Source organism: Dama dama, chromosome 33, assembly GCF_033118175.1.
Source record: "Dama dama isolate Ldn47 chromosome 33, ASM3311817v1, whole genome shotgun sequence".
Taxonomy (NCBI): domain Eukaryota; kingdom Metazoa; phylum Chordata; class Mammalia; order Artiodactyla; family Cervidae; genus Dama; species Dama dama.
The window spans coordinates 49,270,882-49,285,958 of NC_083713.1; the positions used below are offsets into that span (position 1 = coordinate 49,270,882).

Here is a 15,077-nt window from a genome sequence, read left to right on the forward strand (position 1 = left end):
TAAGGAAACCAAAAGGGAATGAACTATATTTGAAAGACCAAAGGTGATGTCAGTTTTAAGAAATGAGAGCTCAAATAAGACAAAAGGATGGGGGCTGAAAATAATCACGGACTCTGGCAATGGGAATTTTCAATAATAACTTCATTGCAACAGTATTCACAGAATAGTGGCAGCAGAAGCATTTGCCTCAGTCCGTCTTTTATGTCTCTCTCTACCAATCTAATAAATACCAGTTTAACCATAAACTTGATTCCTTGCCCTGGAATCTGGTATTGTATTGGCTCGCAAAATGAGCAAATAAAGAAACCCATGAATTCCCAGATCAGACACTTGGAATAAGGTCTGGCTTTTGCTTGGTTCTATTTAATCTCTGGTTCTATTAATATGACCACCCTTTTATTCCTGTGGCAAAACCTTCACCTTCATCTCCTCTGCAGAAAGTAGATGCTATCATGCTCTGAGAACCCAGTCGATTGTTTTATGACCTGGAAGTTTGCATGTGATTGTTTTATGACCTGGAAGTTTGCATGTGAGCAAAAAGAACTCCAATAGGATGATGCTGATTATTGCTGTTGGTCAGATGCTCAGGCATGTCCAACTCTTTGCAACCCCATGGACTGCAGCACACCAGGCTTCTTTGTCCTTTACCATCTTCTGGAGTTTGTGCAAACTCATGTCCATTGAGTCGGTGATGCTGATCATAGTGGATAGTTAACTGCATTGTTGACATGTTTTTTGCTTATCCTGTACTCACTTAGATGGTAAGTTCACAAAGAAAAAGCTTCTGCCACTTGTCTTGTTCAGCATTAAAAATATTACTAACTGAATGAAGGCAATCTACAGAAAAAATACATGCAAGCTTCTGATGACATAATTTCAGCCACCATGAGAATTTCTGAGCAATCATGGAAAACAGCAGAAATAACACAAGTCTGATCAAGACTAGGATTGCTAGGAAAATTTACACATAAAGAAGAAAAACTGAAACTATATCTGATGCCAGTGATCAAAATCTTAGGAAAACTGTGAGCACTAGTTATAATGAGTTTCACCTTGATGATTAAAACAAATATCCAATAAGAAAAGACAACCTCTCAAAAATACAAGTAGAATTATTTTTCATAGAGATCTTTTACTATACAAAACCTATAAGATAATTCAGTCAAAATAATCCATCTTTTCTTTTCGGTTTTTTTTTTTTATACAATTAAATTGAATTTTACAAAATTCAGTCTTAATGCATTTTTTTGGTTAGTATACTTCATATTACTTTCCATCAAAATGAGTTGTGGGGAGACTGATAGACAGGCTAAACATGCAGCGAAATCATTTTCCAATAGATAAGTGTGGGAAATGTTCTGAAGAGCTGGTAATACCTCAGGGATTTAAAGGACTAACTTAGAAATTGGGGGAAAATAATGAATTTGTATAGTTAAACAAGTGAAAAGTTTAAACAGTCTAGTGTAAAAAGTTTATTTATATCAGTAACTTCTTACTACATTAATAAAAATTAGCATATTAATATACCACACAGGCACACCAACAATTACTTTTATTTTTTAAATTTAACTGTAATATCAACACATGCTCATTATAATAAATTTGGAAAACACAGAAAAAGAACATAAAAATCACCAATAATTTCAGCACCTAAATATAACCATTGCTGGCATTTTGTTGTACATTTTTATTATTTTCTATGCACATGTAGAAATGCTTTAAATAAACCTTAGAGTTTTCCACTTTAGCAATTCTTTGTTCTGTTTTTACATTCCCTGTATCAGGTATAGAATGTCCCACTAAAGAAAATTCCTTCTTTGTAAATAATTTTTCCTTAACTTAAAATTTTATAAGGTATATAAATAAGCAAAACTAAAATAATCTTAAATGGTAAAAGCACCTTAATACAAATCTGAGCAACTTTATTGATGTGAGATGACTAACGAAGCAATTCAACCAAGCAATTTTAGTTAATGAAGTGTCAAAAAGACAGCTCTATGAAAAGGATCAAGAAGATATTATAACAATGTAACTTGTATTATTTTTATATCCAAACAAGAAAAAAGTCAGAACTGTACTTTTCATACTCTTATTAAAAGACAGTATGCTTAAGTATTTCTTGAACTGTCAAGGAATATTGTTAATTGTAATATACTTAGGTCTAAATAAAAATGCAAAATAAAACTGCTAATTAGATGAAATGTTAAGAGACATTTTTACAAGGTACAGTACCTGATTAGAACTGGCTTTTTCAAGTCTGTCAATCATAATTTCAAATTGCAAAGGCTTAATTTCCATCTTTCTGTTAAGTCTATTTAATAAGGTCTCATCTTCTGAGTCCATATCATAATCTGGTTGTTCATTGTCTAGATTAAAGGCTAGAAAAGAAAAAAAAAAATCTTCAAACTCAGGAGAAATCATGGAGTTATATAGTGTTTATATCTGACCACAGAATACTCCCAAAATATATAAAGTACTGACCAGAGTTCACGAGCAGATATCAAAAAATTGGTTTTAGAGATTTAGCTGAAAATAAATTTTAATTCATATATGATTTAAAGTTTAACAGAACACTAAAAATAGCAACTAGAATTATTTATTTTAAAAACAAAGGGTCACAAATATATATATTAAAACATAAACTAACAAATATATTAAAAAAGATAACACTTATTCTCATGGTAGTTTGACAGCATAATCAGAAGTTATGGAACAAAATTAACAATCCAGAAATAAACTCAAAATACAAAATATATGAGGAGAATGGCATTTCAAACCATTGGAAATAAAACAGACTTAAAAAAACAAGAGGCACTCGCCTGACAGACTAATTTTCTTTAAAAAAAAAAAATTTTAACATGTGCAACATTATAGATGGATTTGAGGCACTATACTAAATTAAGTAAAGTCAAAGAAAGACAAATAATGTATGATCTCCCTTTTATGTGGAACCTAAAAAAAACCCAAATTCACAGAGAGATCAGACTTGTGGTTACAAGAGGCAGAGGGTGGGATGAGGGGGAAACAAAGAAGGTAGAGGAGCATGAAAGGTAAAGAAAAATTGCTAGGAAATTAAAATTTTCAAAATTTCACTTTTGGGGGCACAGTGTCTTCTCTTGGCTGTTAGGCTTTATCACCCATTAACAAAGAGAATTACCAATTAGGCAGGTTATTAAGAGATATTGCTTGAAATATTCTTAGTGATGTGTGCAAGAAATTTGCTATTTCAAATGAAATCATATTTAAGGATTGTCTAGCTCTGAGAAGCTGAGTTCTAAATTTGGCCAGAAAGTCAATACTGGGTCCCTGAAGTCAACGGCTTCTTTTTATGAACTGACAAAAATCAGGATGAGGTACTCACTAATATTCAGAATGGACCACCATAATTTTGAATGGACCCCATGAACAGTATGATAAGGCAAAAAAGATATGACATTGGAAGATGAGAGCTCAGGTCTGTAGGTGTCCAATACGCTACTGGAGAAGAGGGAAGAAACAGCTCCATAAAGAATGAAGAAGCTGGGCCAAAGCGAAAACAATGCCCAGTTGTAGATGTGTCTAGTGGTAAAGTCAAGTCTGATGCTATAAGGAACAATACTGCACAGGAACCTGGAATGTTAGGTCAATGAATCAAGGTTAAATTGGACGTGGTCAAGCAGGAGAGGGAAAGAGTAAACATCGATGTTTTAGAAATCAGTGAACTAAAATGGCCCGGAATGGGTGAATTTAATTCAGATGACTATTATAGCTACTACTGTGGGCAAGAATCCCTTAGAAGAAATGGAGTAGCCCTCATAGTCAACAAAAGAGTCCAAAATGCAGTACTTGGGCACAATCTCAAAAACGACAGAATGATCTCATTTGATTCCAGCAAACCATTCAACATCACAGTAATCCAAGTCTATGCTCCCAACCACTAATGCCGAAGAAACTAAAGTAGAACACTTCTAGAACTAACACCAAAGACATCCTTTTCATCACAGAGGATTGGAATGCAAAAGTAGGAAGTCAAGAGATACCCGCAATAACAGGCAAGTTTGGCCTTGGCGTACAAAATGAAGTATGGCAAAGGCTAACAGAGTTTTGCCAAGAGAATGCACTGGTCATAGCAAAACACCCTCTTCGAACCACAAAAGAGATGACTCTACACATGGACATCACTAGATGGTCAATACAGAAATCTGCTTTAATTGAGGCTCTTAATGAAAATAAAGTGTTGATTAGGCAAGAACTTTATTAACAGTGTAAATTTTGAAAGTAGGTTTGAAAAATCTCTAGCACATCCTATATCCCTCCTTATAATGAAGTCTCAGAACCACATTTTCCCAAACCAGTGAAATATTTTTTCTCTTTTATAAATCTACTCCATTAACTTAAGGTATGTAGAACATGAAATTATGACAACTGGTTGGACTGTTATCTTTAGATAAGAAAGAATAGTTATATTATGTACATGGAATTAATAAAATTGCCTTAATAGTGCGTTTTCCCCCGATTTCTCTGTCTAACTTGAGATGGTTAGAAAAATAGGTATTTAGAATTAAACCAGGAATCATCAAAGTAACTGTTAGCCAAATCTGAGTCATCTGTGACTGCCTTCCCACTACAAGATCAGAATTTAAAGACTTCCCTGGTGGTCCAGTAAATTTTGACTCTGTGCTTCCAATACAAGGGGCACAGGTTCAATCCCTGGTTGGCAAACTATGATCCTGTCACAGGGTGCATCCAGAAAGAAACAAGAGCAGAATTTAGAATGTGTGACAGGTAAAGAATCCCACCTGCAATGCAGGAGACCCGAGTTTGATCCCTGGGTAGGGAATATTCCCTGGAGGAGGAAATGGCAACCCACCTCCAGTATTCTTGCCTGGAAAATCCCATGGACAGAGAGGATCCCGGTGGGCCATAGTCCATGGGGGTCACAAAGAGTCAGAAACAACTTAGCACCTAAATAGAAATCAGATTCATTATATTCTCTGCAGCCAAGACAGAGCAGCTCTATACAGTCAGCAAAAACAAGACTTGGAGCTGACTGTGGCTCAGATGATCAGCTCCTTACTAAAAAATTCAGACTTAAATTCAAGAAAGTAGAGAAAACCAATAGACCATTCAGATGTGACCTAAATCAAATCCTCTATGATTACACAGTAGAGGTGGCAAACAGATTCAAGGGATTAGATCTGGTAGACAGAGTGAATGAAGAACTATGGACGGAGGTTTGTAACACTGCATAGGAGGCAGTGACCAAAACCATCCCAAAGAAACAGAAATGCAAGAAGGTAAAATGGTTGTCAGAGGAGGCTTACAAATAGGTGAGAGAAGAAGAAACGTGAAAGGCAAAGGAGAAAGGGAAAGATATCCAACTGAATGCAAAATTCCAGAGAACAGCAAGTAGAGATAAGAAAGTCTTCTTAAGTGAACAATGCAAATAGAGAAAAACACAGAATGGGAACAACCAGACATCTCTCAAAGAAAATCAGAGATACCAAGGGAACATTTCATGCAAAGATAGACACAATAAAGGAAAGAAAGGGCAAGGACCTAACAAAAGCAGAGGAGATTAAGAAGGGGTGGCAAGAATACACAGAAGAACTATACAAAAAAGGTCTTCATGATCAGGATAACCATGATGGTATGGTAACTCACCTACAGCCAGACATCCTGGAGTGTGAGGTCAAGTGGGCCTTAGGAAACATCACTACAAACAAAGCTAGTGGAAGAGATGGAATTCCAGCTGATCTATTTCAAGTCCTAAAAGATGATGCTGTTAAAGTGCAGCACTCAATATGCCAGAAAATGTGGGAAACTCAGCAGTGGCCATAGGACTCGAAAAGGTCAGTTTTCGTTCCAATCCCAAAGGCAATGCCAAAGAATGCTCAAACTACCACACAAGTGCACTCATCTCATACGCTAAGTACTTTTGAGCAAAGTAATGCTCAAAATTCTCCAAGCCAGGCTTCAACAGTACAAGAACCGTGAACTTCCAGATGTTCAAGCTGGATTTAGAAAAGGCAGAGGAACCAGAGATCAAATTGCCAACATCTGCTGGATCATCGAAAAAGCAAGGGAATTTCAGAAAAACATCTACTGCTGCTTCATTGACTAGGCTAAAGGCTTTGACTGTGTGGATCACAACAAACTGGAAAATTCCTAAAGAGATGCTAATACCAGACCACCTTACTTGCCTCCTGAGAAATCTTTATGTAGATCAAGAAGCAACAGTGAGAACTGGACATGGAACAACTGATTCAAAATGGAGAAAGGAGTATATCAAGGCTGGATACTGTCACTCTGCTTATTTAATGTCTATGCAGAGTACATCATGTGAAATGCCCAGGCTGGATGAAGCACAAGCTGGAATCAAAACTGCCAGGAGAAATATCATCAACCTCAGATACGCAGATGATATCACTCTAAAAGCAGAAAACAAAGCGGAACTAGAGAGCATCTTCATGAGGGTGAAAAAGCTGGCTTAAACTCAACATTCAAAAAAACTAAGATCATGAAATCTGGTCCCATCATTTCATGGCAAATAGATGCGGAAAATGTACAAAGAGGGGCAGATTTTATTTTCTTGCTCCACTGTGACAGTGACTGCCAGCCACAAAATTAAAAGATGCTTGCTCCTTGGAAGAAAAGCTATGACAAAACTAGACAGAGTATGAAACAGCAGATAGCACTTTGCTGACAAAGGTCCGTATAGTCAAAGCTGTGTGTGTGAGTCGCTCAGTTGTGTCTGACTCTTTGCAACCCCATGGACTGTAGCCCACCAGGCTCCTCTGTCCATGGAATTTTTCAGGCGAGAATACTGGAGTGGGTTGCCATTTCCTTCTCCAGGGGATCTTCCCGACCCACGGATTGAACCCTGGTCTCCTGCATTCCAAGTGGATGCTTTACCATTTGAGTTACTAGGGAAGCCCATAGCCAAAGCTGGTTACTAGTTTTTCCAGTAGTCATGGAGAGTTAGACCATAAAGACAGCTGAGTGCCAAAAACTTGACGCTTTCAAACTACGGTGGAGAAGACTCGAGAGTCCTGTGGACAGCAAGACCTTTTTACCAGTCAATCCTAAAGGAAATCAACACTGAATATTCATTGGAAGGACTAATGCTGAAGCTGAAGCACCAATACTTGGGCCACTTGACGTGAAGAGCCGATGCACTGGAAAAGACCCTGATGCTGAGAAAGACTGAGGTCAGGAGAAGGGTCAGCAGGGGATGAGATGGTTGGATGGCATCAGCGACTCGACAGACATGAATTTGAGCAAACTCTGAAAGATATTTGAAAGATAGTGGAGGACAGAGAAATCCGGAGTGCTGTAGTCCATGGTGTCACAAAGAGTTGGACATAACTGAGCAACTAAACAACCACCACCATAGTTTCATTTTCATTAACACTATGAAAAGTATACACATTTCTGCTATAACATGATATCAGTTTCTAAAAAAAAAAATCCTCTATATGTACAACTGTACATCAACAATAACAGGGTTATGTCAAGTCCATATAACTTATTAGAACTCAAACAAACCATAAATGTTGTAATAGATTGTCATGTAAGCAACTTAGAATAGCTGGCTACTACCTCAAGGAACACTAAAAAAGCACAAAAAACCCCAGAATGTAACTGCTGCCTTGTAGATACTCAGACAACACGGACTGTAAGGGAACTTGGTACATTAGGGCTTCAGGAAGAAATGCTATGTGAGAGCTGTGCAAGGCTGGGGATATTATCTTTCTGGGAAAGAAATTCTAGGTGCAAGTACTTATTTTTAATTTTTTAATACAGGGTTGGAAGGGCTCATTAAATGCTGAGCAGTCAAGGTAAAGCATTTGCTCTTCCCTAATGAAGATTTTAATCCTTCTGTTACTATTCCAGCCACCTTTGGCAAGGGAAATCATAAAAGAAACAAGACAACTTCCATGTAGTACTGAACTCATTCCCTCCCTTTACTCACTGTTGTTAAGCTAATTAGTATCATAAACACTTGTGCAGAGTAGTCCGTACAGCAAATCTGTATTACTAAGGACAAAAGAAATAATCTTATGTAGATTACCTATCCTGATGCTATTTTTCTTATAGTATCCTAAATGATACAAATTTATCATTTGTATAACCCCATGCCATGGCTCTCTTTGTAATGAATGAGATAGTATAAATCCATCAATTAACAAGAGAAATGCATAGAAAACATATTTCACAGGCAATTATCTACATAATTGTATCAGTTCAGTTCAGTTGCTCAGTCATATCTGACTCTTTGCAACTCCATGGACTGCAGCATGCAGGCTTTCCTGTCCATCATCAACTCCTGGAGCTTGCTCAAAATTATGTCCATCAAGTCGGTGATGCCACCCAACCATCTCATCCTCTGTCGCCCCCTTCTCATCCCGCCTTCCAATCTTTCCCAGCATCAGGGCCTTTTCAAATGAACCAGTTCTTTGCATCAGTTGGCCAAAGTATTGGAGCTTCAGCTACAGCACCAGTCCTTCCAAAGAAAATCAGGGCTGATTTTCTTTAGGATGGACTGGTTGGATTTCCCTGCAGTGCAAGGGACTCTCAACAGTCTTCTCCAACACCACAGTTCAAAAGCATCAGTTCTTCGGTGCTCAGCTTTCTTTACAGTCCAACTCTCACATCCATACATGACTACTGGAAAAACCATAACTTTGACTAGATGGACCTTTGTTGGCAAAGTGATGTCTCTGTTTTTTAATATGCTGTCTAGGTCAGTCATAGCTTTTCTTCCAAGGAGCAAGCGTCTTTTAATTTCATGGCTGCAGTCACCATCTGCAGTGATTTTGGAGCCCAAGAAAATAAAGTCTGTCACTGTTTCCATTGTTTCCCCATCTACTTGCCATAAAGTGATGGGATCAGATGCATGACCTTCGTTTTTAAATGCTGAGTTTTAAGCCAATTTTTGCACTTTCCTCTTTCATTTTCACCCACAGGCTCTTTAGTTCCTCTTTACTTTCTGCCATAAAGGCGGTGTCATCTGCATATCTGAGGTTATTGATATTTTTCCGAACAACCTTGATTCCAGCTTGTGCTTCATCCAGCCTGGCATTTCACATGATGTATTCTGAATAGAAGTTAAATAAGCAAGGTGACAATATACAGCCGTGACATACTCCTTTCCCAATTTGGAACCAGTCCATTGTTCCATATCTGGTTCTAACTGTTGCTTCTGGACCTGCATAGAGATTTCTCAGGAGGCAGGTAAGGTGGTCTGGTGTTCCCATCTCTTGAAGAATTTTCCAGTTTGTTGTGATCCACACAAAGGCTTTGGCATAGTCAATAAAGCAGATGTTTTTTCTGGAATTCTCTTGCTTTTTCTATGATCTAATTGGTGTTGGCAATTTTTTCTCTTGTTCCCCTGCCTTTTCTAAATCCAGCTTGAACATCTGGAAGTTCTTCTTTCATGTAATGTTGAAGCCTAGCTTGTAGAATTTTGAGAATTACTTTGCTATTGTGTGAGATGAGTGCAACTGAGTGGTAGTTTGAACATTCTTTGGCATTGTTCTTCCTTGGGACTGGAATGAAAACCGACCTTTTCGAGTCCTGTGGCAACTGCTGAGTTTTCCACATTTTCTGGCATATTGAGTGCTGCACTTTCACAGCATCATCTTTTAGGATTTGAAATAGCTCAGCTGGAATTCCATCTCTTCCACTAGCTTTGTTTGTAGTGATGCTTCCTAAGGCCCACTTGCCTTCAAATTGGAGGATGTCTGGCTCTAGATGAGTGTGATCACACCATTGTGTTCACCTGGGTCATTAAGATCTTTTTTGTATAATTCCCAATTTTATATATATATATAATTATAGAATTTTCACTTAAAGGGCTTTTTTTGGATGGGCATGGCAAGAGAAAGTGTTTTATTTCATTTTTTAATGTGGTAAAATACACATAAGAGAAAATTTATTTTCTTAACCAGTTTTAAGCATACAGCTTAGTGATATTAAGTATACTCACAATGCTATGCAAACAACACCAGCATCCATTTCTAGAAGCACCAGTAGGGTTTCATAATTTCCTACTACTATTTCTTGCTCACACCGCCAAAAACATGAAGTGACTTAGAAAGGCAGAAAACAAAGAGAAACTCAAGAGCCTCTTGAAAGTCAGAGGAGAGCGATAAAGCTGGCTTAAAACCCAAAATTCAAAAAAACTAAGATCATGGCCTCCAGTACCATTACTTTATGGCAAACAGACAGGGGAAGAAATGGAAAAAGTGACAAGACTTGATTTTGGGGGGGCTCCAAAATTACTGTGGATGGTGACTGCAGTCATGAAATTAAAAGAGCTTCCTCCTTGGAAAAAAAGCTGTGATAAACCTAGACAAAATATGAAAAAGCAGAGATCACGTTGCTGACAAAGGTTCGTATAGTTAAAGCTATGGTTTTTCCAGTAATAATGTATGGGTGTTAGAGCTGGTCCACAAAGAAGGCTGAGAGCTGAGGAACTGATGCTTTCAAATGGTGGTGCTGGAGAAGACTCGTGAGCATCCCTTGGACAGCAAGGAGATCAAATCGGTCAATCCTAAAGGAAATCAGTCCTGAATATTCTTTGGAAGGACTGATGCTGCAGTTGAAATTCCATACTCCAGTCACCTGATGTGAAGAGTCAACTCACTGGAAAAGACCCTGATGCTGGGAAAGACAGGGCAGGAGGAAAAGCAGGGGACAGAGGATGAAACAGCTGGATGGCATCACTGACTGAATGGATAGGAGTTTGAGTAAACTCTGGGAGATAGTGAAGGACAGAGAAGTGTGGTGTGCTGCAGTCCACAGGGTAGCAAAGAGTCCAACATGACTGAGCAACCAAACAACAAGTACCGTGTAGAAATAATACCTATTTCCTACACATACCAGAGAAATAGTTTACAGAGTGAATCAACAGATGTTTGTAAAACATACAAAATCCTGGTTTAGCACAAAATCAACTTATTAAGTGCTTATTTAATGGGTCAGGTAGAAAGCTAGGTATAATGCCCAGAGATAAGCAGAGGAATCTCTGTCCATAGCTCCACATTTTGAGTATGAAAATATTACACTTGTAAACACTCCTATATACAAAAAGAACTACTTGTCTCTCAAGGTTTTCCTCTCAGACACACATATCTGGTGGTCATTGGGTTTTTAAACATTGCTTTTGTGGGTATGTTTTTTAAAAAGTCATTACTTTATTTCTCCTACAGTATGTCCCAAGTCTCACCCACATCTGGTTAGTTCCAAAACTATTCAACTTCAAAACTGGTCCAGCAACACAGTTGCCCGCAGATGAGCCTGGGAACTAACAGAGACCTGCCGAGGTGTTGTAGGGCATGGGCCATGTCCAGAAATGGAAATGTGGAAAGCAGTCCCTCCCAGTACCACTCAGCTCCATGTTTGCCAAGCACCTTGCTCAGACGGGACTCAACATTGTTTGCCTTAACAAAGTATTATGCTGCATCTTTGAATTACATGACCATTGCCCAGTGTATGTCTTTTCTGTCCTCTGATTTAGAAGAGGGGTATGGCTGTATGTCATGCTTCTTTTGGATACTTATAGTAAAGAGGCTAACTTGCGTACATGTTTCTGAATTTTAGTTCTTTGGAAGGGACTTGCACCACTGACGGATAGTGTGTGCTTACTTCCATTTCAAATGAGTAAACCCTTTTAAAACAAGCTTGGCGGTATCCCTCATGTTCTTCTTTCCTACCAGAAATAATAATTACCAGGTAATATGGCTCTAGGAAATAAAGAGAAAAAAGGCCATGCTGCCATTAAAGAAACAGTGACCAGAGAATACATTACCAATATTCACAAACACATCATATACTGAGAAATCTGAAAACATGAAGGAAGCCATGAAGGAGATGGAAACATCTCATGTATTATCTGCTAAAAGGCTCAATGGCGCAGTCTGGACTAAAAGATTAGGACTGTACCCTACCATATCTGTGGACGCTTATTCAGAAAACATCATTAATATGAAGATTTCCTGAAAAAGCACTATACACTGGCCACCTAGGTACATATCCTTACTTTCAACAACTTGCAGAACACCCTACAAATATGAAGACTAGGAGGCTCTGCTTTTTTCTTTCCACAGAGCACAGAGTAATAAAATAATGGGTAAACTAGGGTCATCTGTCTGGTCTACAGCACGTCTAATCATAAGCTCGTCTGCGCCAAAACCGTAAAGAGAAACTACACTGGGCTCATCAACAGCACGCAACGTCTGGCAAAGGCCCAAGTCCCACTCCGCACAGCCCCTGAGCCCCAAGAGGCAAAAGCTGACTCCTAAGAAAAAAATTTAAACAGAAGCAGTCAAAAAATTTAAAAGAAAGGAACAGGGATACTCAGATTGTTTCCTGAGTCCCCCTCCCTCAATTTTTAAAATCTATGGCAACTTGTCAAGAGGAAAACTAGAATAAACAAAGATATGCTGGGAGATCTAGATGCCAATTAGCTTTACTCAAATAATATAGCAGTTACTCTTTCCTGGTAAAAATCTTAAAAAGTAATAGTTCCTAAGGGGAGTTGTAGACCAGAACCCAGATGTTTAATCACATAATCACATAACTAAATGGTTACTCAAGCAATATTTAATAAAGTAAATATCTCAGCGTCATAAAGTCTGGATAATTTTCATTTTTACAGGGTTTTTTTTAGTACATTTTGACCAGCAGGGTCATATTTAAAAGCAAGACCCAAAAAATTTACAAATAACAAAAGTTACATGATATCTAAAACTGGAAACATCTTATACATCAGAAAAATGAGATTAAAAACTCTGGTGAGTTGAGCACAGGTTTCAGGATCTCAACTCATAGAGTTCAGTGATTCTTCCACTATAACTATAATAAAAAGCTCCTTGATAGTCAAAAGGAGATAAATTAAAAGATTGTTTTCTGTTCAGCCATGGACCTAAATGCTTAAGATAATACATTACAAGCATTTAATAGCAAAAGATAAAAAGATTTATTTACAAGTAAATGCAAGTTGACTACCATGCATGTGAAACAAGTTATTGCGGACCCAGTGCACCAGGCACTCAAGGATTTGTTAAAAACAAACATTAAAAATTAAAATGAAAACAAACTCTTATAAGACTTCCCCATTTAAAGCTACTTTACATTAAGAAAATTTTCAAGTTACCTATGAATTACTGATGATAATTCTTTAATGTAAAAAGAAGCAATATTATACAAAGCTCCTATTTTCATTCATTTTTCAAATTTTCTGAATGCTTATTTCTGGACGACCTGCCAATATCCAATCCCTCTGATGCAAGCAATAAAATAAGACAGAAGGACCAGTACACCTTATTTTGTAAAGGTTCGTCTTTTAACAGTAACACTTACAAGAGTGTCGTTCACTTAAAAACTCTGATCTATCTCTTCCTCCAGCTCTGCATTTCCTTTCCTATACAATTTCCAAAATTATGTTTTTTAATCCACTGAATCCAGTAACAACAAACACTGACTGTACAACATGTGTAACAGGCTCCCTTCTAAATTAAGATAGATAACAATACCGTAAAACACAGAATAAGTGATGAAAGGTAATTCCAGACTGAGAGAGTAGCAGGAACAAAGAGAATACGCTTAACTACAAAATATATCAATTATCAATGATAAGTTTGGATAGGAGGCTGCTGCTGCTAGGTCGCTTGAGTCGTGTCTGACTCTGTGCGACCCCATAGACGGCAGCCCACTAGGCTCTTGTCCCTGGGATTCCCCAGGCAAGAACACTGGAGTGGGCTGCCATTTCCTTCTCCAATGCATGAAAGTGAAAAGGGAAAGTGAAGTCGCTCAGTCGTGCCTGACTCTTAGCGAACCCATGGACTGCAGCCTACCAGGCTCCGCCCATGGGATTTTCCAGGCAAGAGTGCTGGAGTGGGTTGCCACTGCCTTCTCCAGGATAGGAGGCTAGATGATTACAAAGCACTTTCAAACAGTAGGACAAAAATTCAAAACCATATGTCCATTGAAATTGTAAGCATATATATAAAATGAATATATGAAGGGAAAATATAGGCATAACACTCTCCGACAAAAATTGCAGGAATATCTTTTTTGATCCATCTCCCAGAATAATGGAAATAACAAAAATAAACAAATGGGATCTACTTAAACTCAAAAGCTTCTACACAGCAAAGGAAACAAACAAAATGAGAAGCTGACCTACAGATTGGGAGAAAATATTTTGTGGATGTCCTTAAAAAAACAAAAATTGAGCTACCATATGACTCTGCAATCCCCACTCCTGGGCATATACTCAGAAAAAAAAACATGATCTGAAAGGATACATGCACCTCAAAGTTCACTGCAGAACTGTTTATAACAGCAAAGACATGGAAGCAACCAAAATGTCCATCAACAGAGGAATGGGTAAAGAAGATGTAGTGCATATATACAATTGAATATTACTCAGGCATGAAAAAGAAAGACATAATGCAATCTGCAGCAACATGGATGGACCAAGAGATTGTCATAGAGAGTGAAATAAAGCAGACACAGAATGAGAAATATTGTATGACATCCCGTATATGTAGAATCTAAAAAGCAATAATACAAATGCACTTATTTACAAAGCTGAAACAGACTCACAGACTTACGAGAAGAAACTTACGGTTGCCAGGGGGGAAGGATGCAGGGAAGGGATAGTTAAGGAGTTTGGGATGCACATATACACACTGCTATATTTAAAATGGATAACCACAAAGACATGCTACATAGCATGTGGAACTCTGCTCAATGTTATGCTGCAGCCTGGGTGGGAAGGGAGTTTGGAGAATGGATTCATGTATACGTATGGCTGAGTTCCTTTGCTAATCCACCTCAAACTATCACAAAATTGTTAACTGGCTATACTTCAATATAAAACAAAAATATTAAAAAGTATATATATATATATATATATAAAAGTAGAGTTGATCAGTTTCACAAACCTAGCATCAGCAGTGCTACTGCATATCTAAATCCCAGTGAAATGGAAGCCAGTGTACACTAACATAGGCTCTGACTATGAACTAAGAAGTAGTTGGAATAAATCATCTTCCTAAGATCCCACATACCCAACTCTAAGGAAG

At 37.9% G+C, this 15,077-nt stretch overlaps 1 protein-coding gene across 1 annotated transcript in view; it reads right to left on the reverse strand.

The window, feature by feature from the left end:
- EPC2 (enhancer of polycomb homolog 2) overlaps positions 1–15,077 on the reverse strand; it is a 125,191-nt gene that overhangs the window by 38,908 nt on the left and 71,206 nt on the right. Inside the window, exon 3 of the mRNA XM_061135669.1 lies at positions 2,233–2,378. Coding sequence (XP_060991652.1) covers positions 2,233–2,378 — 146 coding nt within the window. The remainder of the gene's footprint in view (positions 1–2,232; positions 2,379–15,077) is intronic.